Source organism: Equus caballus, chromosome 4 (assembly GCF_041296265.1).
Source record: "Equus caballus isolate H_3958 breed thoroughbred chromosome 4, TB-T2T, whole genome shotgun sequence".
NCBI lineage: Eukaryota > Metazoa > Chordata > Mammalia > Perissodactyla > Equidae > Equus > Equus caballus.
The window spans coordinates 6,304,202-6,322,407 of record NC_091687.1 but is presented as its reverse complement, the minus strand read 5'-3'; the positions used below and the strand labels follow the sequence as shown (position 1 = coordinate 6,322,407).

At 40.5% G+C, this 18,206-nt stretch overlaps 1 protein-coding gene across 2 annotated transcripts in view; it reads left to right on the top strand.

Annotated features, from left to right (window-relative positions):
• SYPL1 (synaptophysin like 1) overlaps positions 1–18,206 on the top strand; it is a 24,185-nt gene extending 5,979 nt beyond the window's left edge. For both annotated transcript variants that reach the window (XM_023638879.2, XM_070265433.1), the window contains 4 exons: positions 10,417–10,538; positions 11,822–12,029; positions 16,289–16,474; positions 17,963–18,206. In XM_023638879.2, the coding sequence (XP_023494647.2) occupies positions 10,417–10,538; positions 11,822–12,029; positions 16,289–16,474; positions 17,963–18,097 (651 nt within the window). In that variant the 3' untranslated portion in view covers positions 18,098–18,206. The remainder of the gene's footprint in view (positions 1–10,416; positions 10,539–11,821; positions 12,030–16,288; positions 16,475–17,962) is intronic.

The window sequence follows — 18,206 nt, the reverse complement described above, 5'->3', positions numbered from 1 at the left end:
TTTTTTTAAAGTATTTAATATTTCTCTGGTAAATTTTAATTTGGGTCTTTCTTTATAGTCAATTATCCCTGCTATTTAGATCAAAGTTTTTCATTAAAGTGATTTGATCTCCTTTTAATGTCGAACATTGCCTTTTGGACTTTCTAGCTGCTGTCTTGCATAGGGTGGGCACTGAAGAGATGTTTAGCACTTAGTGAATCGAAGTAATGTGCTTTCCTAATGCCACACATATAAAATTGTGGAAGAGATACTGATTGGGGAGTATGTGAGGAATTTCAGACTAACTTAAGTTGAATGTTAAAATTATTAACCATCTCTGAATGTTTTTGTATTTGCTGATCGAGTTTATTCTCAGTATTAACAGGAAACATTTATTGAGTGTGATGTATGTGCTAGGGCTCTACCTGTATTTCTCATTTAATCCTGACAGCCTGGAGTTGTCATCTCCAGGTCCCATGTTACTGCTGTTGTCTCCATGTTAGCAAGGCGAAGGGAAATTAAGTAATTTGCCCGGGGCCCCATGATTGTGATTACTACATCCATGCCTCTAACTGTCTGTTCTTAGTCATCTTGATAACTTACCTTTCTGTGTCCAATTGGTCTTTTAACAAATTAATGAAAATATTACCCAAAATTTCAAGCTTAAAAAACAAAAACTTAAGGTATCTGAAGTAATTTCTTTCTTATTTGTTAAATGCATGCTTATAATAAGATCTTAAAAACAAGTAGAGTCTTCTAGATTCATTTACAAGTTTGAATGTTTTTTCTGACTTTATACTTATAATTAATGAGTATATTCAAAAGAACCTTTAAAAACATTACTTTGGAGTAAATTATTATCCAAGAAAATTAGTGTGAAAAACAATAAGAAAACCTGTAACCCTTTGAGCATCACATATGTCAATTTTTTAAACAAACTGTCAGAAATGCATAAAAGTTTATATAAAATACTTAAAGTTTAGTCATCCCAAGTAGATTGTAAGATTTTTGCAAACAGGGACCATGTTTTATCCTAATCTTATGGTTTATAATGTGGCACAGAGGAGCACCCCAGAAAATACAGGCTGTTTGCGTTGTGGGGGGTGGGGCATGTATAGAGTGATGTTTGTTTCATCCATTTGCTTAATTTTTACATTTTTAGGCTGTCAGTCTGTGATAGACTACTTCTTGGGAAACTTACCTTTCTCCTAATTCTGTCATTTGCGTTCACTTTTTTCCCCTACTATGGAAAGGGGAAAAAGATTTCAAAGACTATTTTGTGCCTCCCAGGACTCTCAACCCTTTGGGTTTGTTATTAGACTTACTGACTCACCCCATGCCTCTGCTCTCTGTTTCTTCTCCCTGAAATCCTCTCAGTTTCTGTCGTCAGGCCTCTCACGGGTAGATCAGATGTAATTTTCCTAGAGAAAGCATATATGGCCTCAGTGCTTTCTGAATGCACCAAAAACCTACACACACGTACACAGTCACCCCGCACGGAAATAGCATTCTCTGATAAAATATAAAAGAGAAAATTAAGGTAACAGAACCATGCTCTAATACAGTGGTTCTCAAACATGGGTCTCAGAACCCCTTTACGCTCTTAAATATTGAGGGCCCCCAAAGAGCTTTTGTTTGTGTGGGTTGTATCTATTGGTATTTACCATATTAGAAATTTAAGCTGAGACATTAGGAAAACATTTATTTGTTTAAAAATAACAATAATAAATCACTTGAAAGCTTGAGTTACATCACTGGCAACAAATGCTGCCAATTTTCCTTAACTTTGTTCCTATTCAAGAAAATTATCTGCCAGATATCCAAGTCTGGAAAACTGTATTTTGTCTATTATTTATTCTTTCAAGTAAAAATGATGTTCTATGGGGGCTGGCCCCGTGGCTGAGTGGTTAAGTTCGCGCCCTCCGCTGCAGGCGGCCCAGTGTTTCGTTGGTTCGAATCCTGGGCGCAGACATGGCACTGCTCATCAAACCACACTGAGGCAGCGTCCCACATGCCACAACTAGAAGGACCCACAACGAAGAATATACAACTATGTACCGGGGTGCTTTGGGGAGGAGAAGGAAAAAATAAAATCTTAAAAAAAAAAATGATGTTCTATGAAAAAATTTACTAGTTCAGCATACACCTCAATTGTTTCAATGCTTTCCCTGTAGACAACCATTGTGTTTTGGTATGGAGTAAAAGTCTTTATTTGCAAATCCTGTTTCATCACACAGTATTAAGAAGACTCAAAGGTCAGCATTTAATAAAAATAATTTTTACTACTTCATCAAAGACAGTTTTAAGTGAAACTGTTTTTATTTTTTTAACTGCAAGTGCATGGCAATGAAATAACATTGCTGATTCCTACTAAAGCCCCGCAGTGTTACCCACCAGAGCTGTGGCTCAAATCAGCGAAAGTGTTCACCCAGAATAAAAGGCACATGACGTCTTAGTAATATTATGAAGATATTTTTTGCCTCATATGGTACTCCACAGACCACACATTGAGAATTGCTCTTCTAATACGAGGTAAACATCGTTGGGGACCAGAAATGAAACAGAAAATAAGGGTGGGGGGAAGAATGTTTCCTGATCTGGGAAATAAATCTGGAAAAAAGCTTCGACCTATTGTCTGGATTTATGACGTCCATAGAGCTGAGTACTTAAAGAGGTGGAAAGAGAGAGAGCCTTCTAACAAAGCCCTGCATCGTCTGCCTGCCAGCTTAACATCTGGATTGGTGCTGACTTGAATAGTCTCCTATGTTGGTGGTTTGGAGGTCGGTCCATCATGAGATGAGGTGTTTGTGGGCTAGGGGACTCGGACGGCCAGGCAGAAATCACCGTGAAACTACTAGAGAGGGAGATGACTATAAAGCCACCAGGCAGGGATAGAAAAGAGTGGGAAACAAACTCTCAAGTTGAGCCTATGTCAGATACCCTAAAACACATGAAGAAAACTAATTTTCACTGAACTCAAATTATATCAGTGGCAACAAGTACTTTCAGTTTTCCATGAAGTGACAGACTCACTTCAAGACAGCCACCAGACCAGCCATCAGGACATCAGTTCACCCAAAAAACGTAAAAATAATACAACAGTCTGAAATGATTTTAAAATAAGTATATATATTTAGGTTCCTCAAAGATTTCTAGTTCCATACTCAGCTTAACGGTTGGTTAAGAATAAAGGTGACATAAAGATGTTTTCAACATATAATAATTCTTAGCAGGGAACTTCTAGCTCTTATTTCAGAAGGAACTCAAGTTTACTTCTCGTGATCCAAATTCCTCAGGCTCATGGAACTGTACTAGGCAGGCTATTTAGAACTTTCTGTGCTTGTACTTTATAAGCAGAGGGAGATGGTAGAAGAGGGAAACTGAAACACTTTGTGACTGGCTTCACTGCTCAGTGCACAGTAGGAATAAACTGAAATATCAGGATCAATAACAAACCATTTTAAAAAATGAATATCGTTAGCAGGTGTTTCAGACCTTGACTCATAAAAGTCCATGCTGTGGCTCTCGGCGTCAGATCTTACTGATGTAAAGGCAGACGTGCTGTAACAGTGCATTGAAGTACTGACTGATCATTTGATTCAGTAAAATGGCATACATTTGGTTTTTCACATAAACACTTAGACGCAGTGTACTTTTCAGTCTACTTCTGAAGATTTCAATTATATAATTTTCCTAAATAAACCTCGGATGAAAAGAAATATAAGTAGATGACATCAGATTACTGATGAAGCCAAATAGCAGTGAGGACCCTGCGTCTAAACACATGTGGAAGACCCCATAAATTACATGAGTGCCACATTCCCCTGGAGAGCCCTCAGTGAGTTGAGCAGGGTCTTAGACTGAGAGCCTGGCCTGGGACTCTGGCTGTCGCATAAATAACTCCTTGAAAATACCAGGAGTTGCCAAACTTTTTTTTATCATGAATCCCTATCTGTAAGATTTTATTCACAGAGCCCTAATATGCATCTAAGTTACAGTTATTTTGCTATGTCAGTACCTTAAGGCATATTATACACTCAGGGTGAATTTCGTTCATACTTTTAAATCCTTATTTTAGATAGTCGTCTGATAATTTCTAATTCTTTTTTTTTTGCCACCTTCATGTGATCTGATTAAGTAGAATATTTTTATCTTGCAATATGGCTAACGAATATAGCTCATGTCGGGTGTTAGTGCTTCTGTTTCCTCTTTTGGACGTGAGTTTTTGTATTATTTGTCTAGAGTTTCCATAAAGACATTTTTAAACCACCAGTCCATTTTGTGATGGTTCGTTTAGTTAAAACTAAATCGTTTATTCCATAAATTCACTTAGCCAGGCACACTCTCATTGCATCTATGAACACTGACAGTGAAAGAAGAGGTGGACGTACTGCTGCCCGTCCGTCCGTGTTATGAGACCCCCCTTCCCTTCAGGGTCCCCAGCACACTGTACTGACACAGGACTCTCTGGTTCCAGTGGTGTATTAATTTCAATAAAGCTCTAATTCCTTGCTGAAGTCTAAAAGTAGATCTCAAGAGAAGTTCAAGGATCTTCTTGTACACCAGTTAATTGAGTGCTCCAGTCTGTACAGGAGAGTATCACAGAGGACCCGGCTGTCACATTAGTGTCAGAGATACAGCTCTCGAAGTTGGAAAGGCGTCTGCCCTGTCTCTGGCGTGGGTCTGGCGGGCCGAGAGATAAGTGGAGCTGTTTCTCCAGGAACTTGAGGTGTCGTAATGAATATGGAACCTTTTTGACCAGAAGCAGCCTGCTGTCATCCTGGCCCTGGATTCTTACTAGTTACTCTACAGATGGGCTTTCGTGTCAGCAGTGTAGTCATTCTGCATGAGGGAGAGAGAGGTGGGAAAATGAATTTCACCAGCAGCAAGGATGTATGGGTCAGCATAGCAGTACTCCTCATTTTAGACTAGGATACAAACCGAAGTGCTCGTAGGAACCACCCTCACAAGGTAAATGAGTGAAACAAGCTTTTGGGAAGACAGTCCATTCGTTGGTTACTGGTAACCAACATGCGTGAGGTTAGCTGTTGAGACAGTAACGTGGAGGCAGTCTGGAAAGCACATGCCCCGTCTGTGTCACCTGTCGCTCAGTTCCTTGTGATTGTTGCTGCATGGGAGTGTGGGTCTGAGGTTGCTGTGGCGTCAGTTTCCCCACACCCACTCAGGAAAAGCAGGACATCCAAATTTTTATGTGAAGTATGCTGATATTGAAGTATTGACAGCAGATTCCCTTTGTTATGAATACTGAGAAGACCATCCAAATATCTCCAGACCAGGTTTCACCCACGGGCTGCCAGTATATAGCTGCTGCCTTTTTTTTGTTTTTTTTGAGGAAGATTAGCCCTGAGCTAACATCTGCTGCCAGTCCTCCTCTTTTTGCTGAGGAAGACTGGCCCTGAGCTAACATCCATGCCCATCTTCCTCTACTTTATATGTGGGACGCTTACCACAACATGGCATGCCAAGTGGTGCCATGTCCACACCCGGGATCTGAACCAGCAAACCCCAGGTCACCAAAGCAGAACATGCACACTTAACCACTGCGCCACCAGGCTGGCCCCTATAACTTCTATCTAAATCAAAATAGCAGTGGAATATGGGAACAGGTGAGATGTTGGATAGCTTACATTTAGTAAAAAGGGCATACCTTGTCCCTTTTTTTCCGTAAGGTAAAGACCAGAATCGCAAATGTGACATTTATTCATCCTCATAACAAAAAGACACCTTTGAAATGATGGTTTTGTAAGACTTGAAATAGGGTTGTATTTGTAGATTATTGGGAATTGATTTTTCCCTTTAATTGAGCAGTTATTGAGAGAGATTCGCTCTGTACTGGGCCTTCTGCTAGGCAGGCTCTGCAAATCCTGAATAAGACGCGTGCAGAGCCGGCAGTCAGCCACAGGAAGAGAGGCCTTGGTCTGAAGGCAACAAGCTCTAGCACTGTCTGCGATTGCTTTACTCATTTTCGTATTAACTGGGAAGCTAGTTTTTGTTGTTTGTTTTTTGGGTTTTTTTATAAGGCAAGATACACAAGAAGTGTGCCTGTAGTTGAGTTAATGACCCCAAGTCTGGCAGCCCAGGAAGCAGAACAGTCCGCTGCAGAATTGGGTAGGGCCTTACGGACGGCGAGAGCTTGGAGCGGGCAGGCACAGGGGTGGGGCAGCTCCTGGCAGAGGGGACATAGACATCCAAGGCCTCAGTCCCTGGCGAGCTTGAGGAGCAGTAAGTAGGACAGTGTCACAGTCACAGTACCCAGCAGGGAGGGTAGCGAACAGAAACCCAGGAAGATAGAGGTGAGGCTCTCCCAGCTGTGCATCTTAGGCTAATTTAAGATGTTTGAGGTTTGTTTTTTGTTTTTTGTTTTGTTAAATTTAGGTCTGGAAAGCCATTGGGGAAATCCCTTTAAACAGAGGAGTGACTTGACCAGATTTCTATTTCACATGCATGTGCCGTCGTCACTCAACATAGCTTTGTCCGGTAGAAGCACGATGCCGGCTACAAATGTGAGCCACAGAGTAATTTTTTTTTTTGTTTTTGAGGAAGATTAGCCCTGAGCTAACATCTGTGCCCATCTTCCTCCACTTTATACTTGGGTCGCCTGCCACAGTATAGCTTGACAGGTGGTGCGTAGGTCTGCACCTGGGATCTGAACTGGTGAACCCCGGGCCGCTGAAGCAGAACGTGCGCACTCAACCGCTGCGCCACCGGGCCGGCCCCCAGAGTAATTTTAAGTGTTAGCCACACTAAAGACATGAGAAGAAACAGGTGAAATTAATTTTAGTAATTTATTTTACTTAACTCATTATTTCCAAAGTAGTATTTCAACAAGTAGTCAGTATAAACAATTGTTGATGAGATATTTTACGTTCTTTTTTTATACTAGATGTTTGTAATCCATTGTATATTTTACACTAACAGCCATCTCCATTCAGACTAGCCATTTTTAAAGTGCTCAGTATCCACGTGTGGCTGGTGGCTACCTTAGTGGACGCTGCGGCTCCAGAGCCCACACTGTGAAAGACGGGTGGTGGTGGGAATGAGAGGAAGTGTCGCTGGGCTAGTCCCAGTGAGAGATGGTGAGGGCCGGAGCCAGACATCGGCAGGAGTGAGCTAGACGAGGAAACCGCTTTCACAAGAATGGCGTCATAGTCTCTGTAGTCTTAGGCAGCTCTCTTTCTTTCCACTCACATTAGATTTCCATGATTCGTCCATGTGGACGTGGGTCACTGTAGTTTCTATATCTTTATTGCTATGTAACGTCTCATTGTAAGTGTGTACTACCATATTTTATTCATTTTCCTGTTGACTCCCCCCCGTTTTTGATATTGTAATATCACTGTGAACATTCTTGTATATGTTCTGTAGTACACATGAATTTCCCTTAGATCTATATAGTAGTAGATACTAATCTCTTGTGACGTTATTTTCACCTAGTTTGTAGCTTGTTTTACATTCAAAAGCTGACTTGATTTTAAAAAATTATTTTTCTGTACTTGAGTTTAGTAATCTTTTATGGTTAGTGGGGTTTTTTTCTTTTTCTTTTTTTATCTTAAGAACTTGTGCCCTTCTCTGTGGTCACAGATTTTCTTTTATGTTATCTTTAAAAATCTTAAAGACTCACTTTTTACATTTGTCTCTAGCGCATCCAGACCATTTATTGAGCAGTCATTCCTCGAGTTAGTTATCTATTGCTACGTAACAAATTACCCCAGGCTTAGCACTTCAAACAAGACATTTATTAACTCGGCTGCTGTGGGTCAGGAATCTGGGAGCAGCTTAGCTGAGTGGTTCCGGCTCAGGGTCTCGGAGGTTGCTGTCATCTCAAGCCCTCCGGCTCCCTCACGTGGCTGTTGGCCAGCCTCAGATGAGACACTTCCAAGGCCTCTCACACGGTTGTTGGAATCCTCGGTTCCTCCCCACATGAGTCTCCTTGTAAGTTGCATGGTATCCTCCTGACATGCTTTCCCCCGGGGGCAGTGATTCAAGAGAGCAAGAAAGGAAGACAGAAGTCAGATTTCTCTCTCTTACCCAATCTCAGAAAGGCCATTGCATTCTTTCCACCATATTCTGTTCACTAGAAGCGAGTTACTGTGTCCAGTCTGTGCTTGAGGGGAGAGAGAAACCGGTCTCCGCCTCTTGAGGGGAGGAGCGGCAGAGCAGACACTTTTAAACCCCTGCACTCCTTTCCTTGGTGATACGCAGTGCCCGCTCGTAGAAAGGATTTGTCTGCACACAAGTCTGTTTCTGGCCTCTTGTTCTGTTCCGTTGGTTCAATTTGTGTATCCCATTTCTTTTTCCTAGTCCTAAACGTGGGTGTATATGCCCGAGACTCACTTCCTGGCCTTCTGTTTTCACCCTGTGTGTTCGTGCACATCGGTGCTGAGAGGGCATCCATTCTTCTCCCTTCCCCTGGTGACTCTTAACTAGAGACTGCCCACTGTGTGCCGTACATTACCTCAGTCTGCATCACTGTGACCAAGCTCCTTTTCGTCTGTTTTTTCTTCATGGAAACAAGAGCCCGTGATCGTTTTTGATCCTGATTATGGCCTGATTCAAGGCCCTGGATTAATCCATGGGAGGCATTATTCAGTGTTCAACAGTATAGGCTTTGATATCAGACGTGCACTAAATTTTATTCATTTGCTGGATGTATGGTGAGCTTGAGCAAAGCAAAGTCCCTGCCCTCTTTGAGGTTACATTTGAAGACAAGCAAGTAACTAAGTACTGTCAGGCAGTGGTTATTACAATGGAGGAAAAACCGCAGAGCGTAAATAAAGAGAATAGATAGTTTGGCGGGGGGGCATTGTCATTTAATAGTGTGTGGTGGGGAAAGCCCTCTCCGGTAAGGTCAGATTGGAGCGGGCATTGTGAGGTGGCAAGTGAACTGTGTATTCCAGGCCCAGGGGCGAGCCAGCACAAGGGCTGTGAAGGAGGAGCCTGTCCTTGTCTTTACAGAATAGCAAGGAGACCATTTTGTGTAAAGGGACTTGGTAAGGGAAAAAGTAGCAACATGAGATCAGAAATCTCATGGGAGGAAAGGATCTTGTAGACCATTATATGAACTTTGGTTTTTATTCAGAGAGAACTTGGAAGCCATTGGAGAGTTTTGAGCAGATGATAAAGTTTTCTGCCTTATATTTTTAAAAGATCACCCTGGGGGCCAGTCTGGTGGCGTAGCGATTAAGTTTGCTTACTCCGCTGTGGTGGCCTGGGGTTCGCCGGTTCAGATTTCAGGCAGACCTACGCACCGCTTATCAAGCCACACTGTGGCAGGCGTCCCACATACAAAATAGAGGAAGCTGGACACAGATGTTAGCTCAGGGCTAATCTTCCTCAAAAAAAACCGCCACCCTGGCTGATATACTGACCTGGGACTGAAGCAGGGGCAGAGACGCCAGCAGGAGGGTCAGTTCAGAAGGCTGTCAGCGTGTAATTCAGGCAAGAGGTAGTGGTGCTTTAGATGAGGGTGTGGCGATGCTGTAAGAAATGATCAGATTCCACATAGACGTGTTAAATAGAGCCATTAGCATTTGCTGCAGGATTGAGCTCTTGCTCACTATACTGTATCGGGGCTTTTTGTTTTATTTTGTAGAAAATTTAGAAGATGCAAATAGATAAAAGAATTATCTTTTACTTTCTGTTCAGAGGTGACCACTGAAAATTTTGATGCATAACCAGTCTAGGTTTTTGTTGTGTGCGTATGCATAGATGTAACGTAGACTCATGCACAATGCTTTGTTTAAACAAACTTTATGAGTAATGAACATTTGTCTATGTCATTAGATATTCCCCAACATTTTATTGACTGCATAATGTTCCATTGTATGAATTTAATTTGATTTGACTTGATTCTCTTTCACTATTTAGGATTCTTCTAGTTTTTTGCTGTTGTAGTTAGCACTTGAGAGAGCACCATTTTGTTATTTAAGCATTTGCATGATTAGGAAAACAAATTTCCAACTACTTTTTTGAGACCCGGAAATACCCACGAGCTCCTGAAATAGCGTCTCCTCTTTGCTTACAGTCTCTTGGCTTTACACTTTCCCTTGGGTTCCAAATAAAAAGACCTCCCATTCACCCCTTTTGATTTTGATACTAATAAATAAGACTTCCTCTGAATTTCATACTAATATTTAGTAGACACACTGGAGTATGAGCAAATGAATTGTTATATGGGTTGGTATACTAATTTCTATATTGTACTCAGTGGAGAATAAAACTGCATTTGTTGAGAGTCGCAAATAAAGTTTTAAATGTTTTTCAGCACTTACGTCTAATTTGTAATTAAGGATTCCTAGAATGTTAGCCGATTTTTAGTAATCAGTATATTTAAGGTTTTAATGACCCATGTTTTGGGCCCAGTAATGCTTCTTCCTTTTTCTTTCTTTTTTTTTTTTTTGTTCTCACTTTGTGTAGATTGCTTCTATCTTTGCTTTTGCCACCTGTGGAGGTTTTAAGGGCAAAACGGAAATTCAAGTGTCTTGTCCTAAAACTCCTGAAAATAGAACTATTACAGCCGCTTTTGGTTATCCATTCAGGTGAGTTATTTGTTTGTTTTTATGGTTTAACAACTCTTTTTACTTTTATATTGACTCATTCAGCTTTCCAGCAATTTATTGATCTTAGGGGGTAGGAAATTTGAAGTTGCATGCTCATTGGTAAGTACTGACCAGTGCTACTCAGACTGTGGTGCATAGAGCAGTGCTGTCTGCAAGCTGCCTTCCTGGTCTGTGATGAAATAACTGCAGAAAATGAAAGTAAGCATTGAAATGCTTTTCTGTGACATGGCCATGACATTCTTATTCTGTCATCCCACAGTGGATTGGAAATTTAACAACAAAACAAAACAGAGACTGCTCCATCCCCCTAGTGTGAGAAACCGTGATGTGGAAGCAAATACGGCTTATGAAAAATCCAAATTTCTTTGTATTTGCAGTTGCTAAATAATAGTGTTGTTTATATACTTTTAAGACGTGTATTTATATAAAGTGAAGTGTTCATTGTTTCTTTCACTAACATAAAACTTATTTTCTTACTCTCAAACTGAAATGAATATTTTGTTTGTGAATTCATCTGTTTGACTTCAGGAGTCATTGAAAAGTTTATTGAATGTCCTGTGTTGAAGCCAGGGTGTGAATCTTTTTCCGCTTACTACTTTGTTTGACCTCTCTAGGACTCAATTTTTCTGTCCAATAAATTGGAAATAGTACCTGTTCAGGCTGTTTTGATGATTAAGTAGAATCTCAAAGATATGTCAGATAGCAAGTGCTCGGTAATTAGTCCTTGCCTCTCCGTCTCCCACCCCTTCTCTTCCAAAGTTGCACAGCATCGCTAGTGGTAAGTGCTTTTGCCATTTACAGATGGGGAAAATTAAAGACGGTGTGAAGTTAGCAGCTAATTAATCCAGGGTTAAAATGGGAGTCATTATAATTGGCTCTCCTCGTGCTGGTGGCACGGACCTGGCCTCCTAGACGGGAATATCGTGTCTCAAATTGTGAACTTTTCGTATCAGCCCTCTTAATCTGCTAAGTTTTTATTGCAGGAAGAGAGTATCTGGATGGGGAAGTGTTTAATTCAGTCTATATTTAGTCTATCATAGACCAATTACCAGGTATAATTTATAATTAATGTACATTTCTCACAGAAATTTTAATTTACTTAAATATTTGAATTTTCCCCTTTTTTTCTCAAAAGGAAAGTGTTTATAATATATTTAGGGAGTATTTTTTGAAATGGCATTTTCAATATTCTGCCCATGTCTTTCCATCTCTGTTGGAAGAGTCTAAGTGGTTCCTAAACTGACCTGAGCCTTTTCCACTAGGTTGAATCAGGTGGCGTTCCAGGCCCCCCCGGGTGTGAACGTGTGTGATGTGGAGTGGAGAGACCACGTGCTCATCGGGGACTACTCCTCCTCGGCGCAGTTCTACGTCACCTTCGCCGTCTTCGTCTTCCTCTACTGCATGGCCGCGCTCCTGCTCTACCTCGGCTACACGAGCCTGTATCGCGACAGCCGGAAGCTCACCATGACGGTAAGCAGCCGCTCGCTTTCTGGACAAAAGTGCTTTGTATAGGAGAAGTGTATGTTACATTTGAAGTTAAAAACAGATTTTCTCACACTGGAAATAAAAAGCCTTGGCGTGAGCCAGTTCAGCGTATTTTGCCCTGTGTTTACTCTGAGGTTGGGCTTTCTCCCCTCGTCATGTTTAACCAGTTCTTTTAGCCTGTTTGCGCCGCTTTCTGTGTTCTCCAGGGAGTCCAGAGGTTGGTTGGTTGGTTTCTAACTCTATTTTAACCTGGAAAGAGCTCGAATATGTCATAGAGCACATTAGGTTGCAAGTAGCAGAGAAATTACTGCGTTGAATTTGACGAGTGGCTGCCGTTCTAGTAGTCCAGACCTGTGTTCCTGCTTCTGACCTGGTCCCCTTTCTCAGAGATCCCCTTTCTGCCCCTGCAGCTTCATAGTCCCTATCAGGGGTTACAGACTACGGCCGCACGCCAGTCTGACACGCTGTTGTTCTGTTTTAATTGCTTTGGTTTTTTTTTAATAGCTTTTTCGTAGCTTTCATGCTACAGTGGCAAAGTTAAGTAGTTGTGACAGAGATCAAAACTATGTACTGTCTGGCCCTTGCAGGAAAAGTTTGCTGACTCCTGGGCTATGTTCCCAGATTCCTTAACTTAAAATTTGATTTAGATAATTCCTACATTCAGCAGCAGTGGCATTCATGAGCTAATGTTCTGTCTTTGAGATGGCAACAAAGGGTTTGGGTTGGAAGTCCTGACACCTTTCTTGGCTTCAGAGTCTACTGAGCTAGGAATAAAAATAATCTCTGAGATTTAGCTGGAAGAATCTGGCCTGGATTATTTGTGACAAGTGCAGAGATAAGCCGTGATTTTAAGCTGGTCATCCACTCCAAAAGAATAACTGCAAAGTGAGTATTAGTGTTACTGACTTGAAGGGAGAACAGGTGTTTTTGTGATGCTGGTCATTTATATCTATGAGAAAACACTGGTGTCTGCTAATTATTTGTGAAGTTACATTAAAAGGAAGGCTATTTGAGTATGAAGAAATTATTAAATACAGTAACAAGTATCAATTATTTACTTTTTTTTTAAATTTTTGCTGCCTGGATCATAAGAATACAAATGGTAAGTAAGGAATAAAACAACCTTTTATCATTCGTATTTATTCCATTTCTTATATCTGAGAAGAAATCCTTAAACCAGATGTTTTCATAAAATATTTCTTGGTTATTAGGTGCCCTTGAAAAAGATAGAGATCAAGTACTTTAATTTGCAAGGCCTGCTCAACAGAAATTACATATTAGGAATCGACGACTTCTGCAGACTTTTCAAACCTTATTTTAAAAAGAACTGTGATGATCAATAATTATATTTTGTTAAAATTCTTTGTAATTTAAATTCTACATGAAAATGTTTCTCGCCATTTTGTCATTATCCCAACAAATTTTTAAGTTAAATCTAGCAATGAGCCTTTTATTTCTCATATTTTGTTTAGTAAGCTTTAGAAATACCACGTTTTTAAAAGCAGCATTCAAATCTATTTTTGTTGAGGGTTTTTCTGTCTAATGAAACTGACCTAGTTGCATCATTCAGAAAGTCAAAAGTAATTTTCCACCTCAGAGTGATCAATTAGTGGTCATAGAGAGAGAATCCAGAATTAGTTCCTTAAGTGATTTCTTTTCGTTTATCTAATGGATGTTCTTGTCTGCTTCAAATTAAATTTTATCCAACTTCAAATTAAATTTTGAATTCTACTTTTAATTGAACCATATAAATGTAAAATAAAGTTTTCTTGAGATACTCAAATTTTTAAATATAGTCAAATATGACACTTTTTTTTAAGTACTGTTAATGAGGGTATGTTTTTAGCAAAGTTCTCAATTATCTGCTAAGATACTTCTAGGAGTATTTCAATTGTGACATTTTAAATCAAGTTTAGTTCCCTTTTTAAGTAAATACAGCACTTCTTTGTGTTAAGTAGTAGGAGTTTAAGAGTTCTGGGTCATGTGGAGAATCAGGAATATCATAAATCAAAGCCAGCCAAAGATAGGGCATCCCGAATCCTGAGAATCTGTTGTGAATCGTGCTCTAACTTCTCGGTAGGATCAGCACTGCCCAGGCGGCTGCAGGTTGTGCGTTGCAGAACTCCGGGTGGCACCTGTTCACATAGATGGCAGCTTAATTAGAGTCCCGAGTAGGACAGGACATCTGCAGGAGAGCCCACATGTCCCCACCTCCTCTTACCCTAGGGTTACTTGGGCGTTATTTTCAGAAAAGTACCTACTTTCGAAATATAAGAATGTCATGCCTTAAGCCAGCAAAGTAGATTTAAAGAGCGTAATGAGAACAAGTGTGTTTTTTAAATAAGGAATTGGAAGGAAGAAACCTGAAAATTAAGTGAATTTGATGTATATTGCTCAAAGCTCTGAACTTAGCCCAGAGGGAACTTGTTTAACATGTGGTAACCTCATACTATTTATCAGTTCTCCAAAAGGCATTGGATTTCTAGCAGGTGTTTAGAAAATGTCTACCTGCAGCCGAAAGTATAACAGAGTACAGCAGCAAGAAGAGAGTCCTCCTACACTGCCGAAAATGTAGGCTCTAATGTTTCTGTCCTTTTCTCTTTGATCTACGTTGTTTTTAAGGGGACTGCTAGCAGTGGAGAGCTCAAGTGCAAAATGCACATACCTCTGTGTTTGTAAAATTAGTAACTGTTTTGGCTTCTCTAAACACGAGGCATTTATTCATTGCCATCTTGACCAGGTGGTCAAGGTATATACAGCATAGCTTCTGTGTCTCCTAAGTGGTCACTGATGTTTATCCTAAATAAATGACTCAAAGCTGGTTGGCAAAAATAATTAAAAGCTAATCACATTTATTCAAGAGACAAAACACTTCTGTGATGAGCTCCAAAACCCATTTCTGAGCTTGGAGAGATTTTGCTGCAGGTGTGTAAGAACTCAGCTTTGGATGTACCCAAATGCTCAGAATATGTAATATTAAAAGATACAGATGTTTACATTATTCCCACTTTGGTCATTAATTTAAAGGAAGACCACACAAGGTGGGACTTATACTTTATATTATGCAAATGTGTATTTTTAAAAAGTGTTGTTTAGATCTTTGTAACCAATACTAGTTGACAAAATTTTAGTTCCCCAGCAGAATAGATTGAGTAGGGAGAATAAATGTTTTTTTCTCTCTTCATCTTATTAGTTCAATAAAAAGCTATCAAAATATTAAAAACTTCAGTCCTACTAGCCAGCCCCGTGGCCTAGTGGTTAAGTTCAGCACACTCTGCTTTGGTGGCCTGGGTTCAGTTCCCAAGCACAGACCTATACCACTCATCAACAGCCATGCTGTGGTGGCAACCCACATAAAAAATAGAGGAAGATTGGCACAGATGTTAGCTTAGGGTGAATCTTCCTCAGGAAAAAAAAAAAAACTTCAGTCCTATTCTTGGAAATGTAATAAGTAGCAAAGAATTTAGTAGAAAATTACTAGTGATAAGGTGTCTTAAGAGAGATTTTTTTTTTTATCCTTTTAACTTAATATAATGAGCATTCTTAAAATTTCATGGTCATAAATTTAAAAAGAGACGAGTCATCCTGGATATGTGCTTTTCGTCATTTCCTTATCTATATCGTGGAGAATTAGATTTACCTAAAGTTACAGTTTTGCCGGAAGAGTGTAGAAAGCAGGAGAGTGGCGGGGTAGTTGAGGGTATATGCAGGGCAGCATAATGAAGGACCTGAGACTGTAAATTAGTTAAGGAGGGACGTGAGAGCATGAGTGATGCTGACGGTAGAAATGTGCTGACATCAGATGTAGGTCCTGATGGGTTCACAGGATTTTGGGGCTGGGGCAGCAGAAGGAGTGAGCTAGAAGAAGAGCTGCCGTTGGGGAGTGGGGGGATTGAAGAGATTATGTGGGGGTACAGTTAGGTGACAAGGGTCTAAGGCACGATCCTGGGGCGTCAGTGGCCTGTGTAGGATTGTGGTGAGGGCTGCATCAGGCTTTGATTTCTAGGTAACATCTTAGACTCGTAAGGAGATGACTCTTCACTGCCGTGGCCCAGGCCCTGGGCTGATGATAATAAACAGCAACGTATACTGTGTTGACGGTGGCCTTTTTTAGAAAGTATATCATGAGGGCCATTTCTCAGTGCCATAGCTTCAATGTGATCTCAGATTTTTCATCATGGCTTTGCAGTTTAATACTTTTAAATTGACTGTTCATTGCTAACTCATTCTTATTTTTGTTGTAGGACTTTGTCGTTACTCTTGTTGCCACTTTTTTGTGGTTGGTGAGCACTTCAGCCTGGGCGAAAGCTCTTACAGATATTAAAATAGCTACCGGTCCCAATATTGTCCGAGAACTTGGACCTTGTAATCAAAGAGTGACGTGTCATTTTGGCTCTGTGACTAGTATGGGATCCCTAAATGTATCTGTGGTATGTATGCAGTATTTATAAAATATTTTATTTTACCGATTAGAAAAACCTTACCAGTAATTTAAAGAAACAATAGCTTTTAATAAGTCTTTTGATGAATAAATTGATTTTTCTTTCTACTAAGCTGTCAGAATCCTAGTTTTATCGTCTAGCCTTTACCTTTATAACAGTGAAGAAACGTTTGTTAAGGAAATTATTACTCATAAACAGGTTAGAACACGATCACGATTGAGTCTTTCTTTTCATTAAAACTGACTAGGCAATACGCTCATGTCGTTTTAAGTTATTCAGCAATCCTAGAGGATGTGGGAGGTGGTGTTGTCTTCGTCTCACAACTGGGACGCACTAGCTGGTGTGTTCATTTGCCCGAGGTGACGCAGCCAGTAAGGGGGAGACCCCGGTGTGAACCAAATCTGACTTTAGAGCCTATTGTCTGACCTGACTTTCTCTGAATCTATGCAAGTGATACACTTAGGGCTTCTCACATAATCTAACATGTTTGTCTAGATAATTTATATGTGATATAGGATAGATGTATTATTAAATATATCATTGATATACTGAGTATATTATATTTAGAGAGGTCTCGTGTCTATTCAAGAAAATGTTTTTCCAGTGGGTGAAGTCAGCAGTGCCTTATAAAGCAGTTTGGCCAAATGTTTGTTTCATAACTTGTAATTTAAAAGTCTGTTGCTGGCGTTTATATTGACAGTGATCAGAAATGCGCAGGTTCAGAAATGTTGTTTTCTATGCAAATACACACAGAGCTATAAAGCCCTGGCCTTCGGTAAGATGATGGGACTCGGGCCTCTACCCCACGCCTGTGTCCTGAGTCACTGTTCGTGTCTGCAGAAGCTGTGAAGTGGGGCAGCTTCAGCCTGTTCACCTCTGAGGCCTTCGTCTTGTCAGAGTTGTGCTGGGAAGACTGGCTTCTTTTAGCTTGACTAATAGGGGTGTGAAGTAAAGTGGCTCTGTGACTGCTTTCTCTTCTGGCTGCAGCTGTTGGAGTGGGGAGCTGGTGGTGGGCTGAAGCGGGGAAACAGGGAAGGATCCACAAAGGCGGTTCCCAGCCCTTCAGATGGGAGAGAGCAGAGCCCTCAGAGAAGGAGGCCTGGGGCCCCGCGTTCCTCCACCGGAGCACTGCAGCCTAAGCACAAGTTGTGAAAGGAGGGCTTGGTTGCTGTTCTCAAATTTAACCTCATCTTTTTGGTAATAATGAGCATGCAAAATAAGATTTGTTTTAGTCATGATAGTACATGTTAAAGATTTGGAGATTTAGATTTATTTCAATGGGAATAAGTCATTATGTATCCAAATTTGGCATTGAAATGGAAAGGTTGCCCTTTTTATTCCACTGTATATCTGGTTCAAACTTTAAATGAAGTTATAGTATACTGTCTGAAATGTTAAATATTTAAAGGAAAACTAAGATGGATATGAATTTTTAAGTAGATATTAGGTTTTCACGTTTATTTTTCTCTTTCTCAGATCTTCGGCTTTCTGAATATGATACTTTGGGGAGGAAATGCGTGGTTTGTGTACAAGGAGACCAGCTTACACAGTCCATCAAATACTTCTGCTTCCCATGGCCAAGGAGGTGTTCCCCCTCCTTCCGGGATCTAATGAAAGGGAAAAGTACACTGTATGAAATACGGGGCTCTACTATGACCTGTTGCCAACATCTTGAGAAGCATTATTGGTTTCTAATAAAAGTAATGGCCTTTTCAATAAA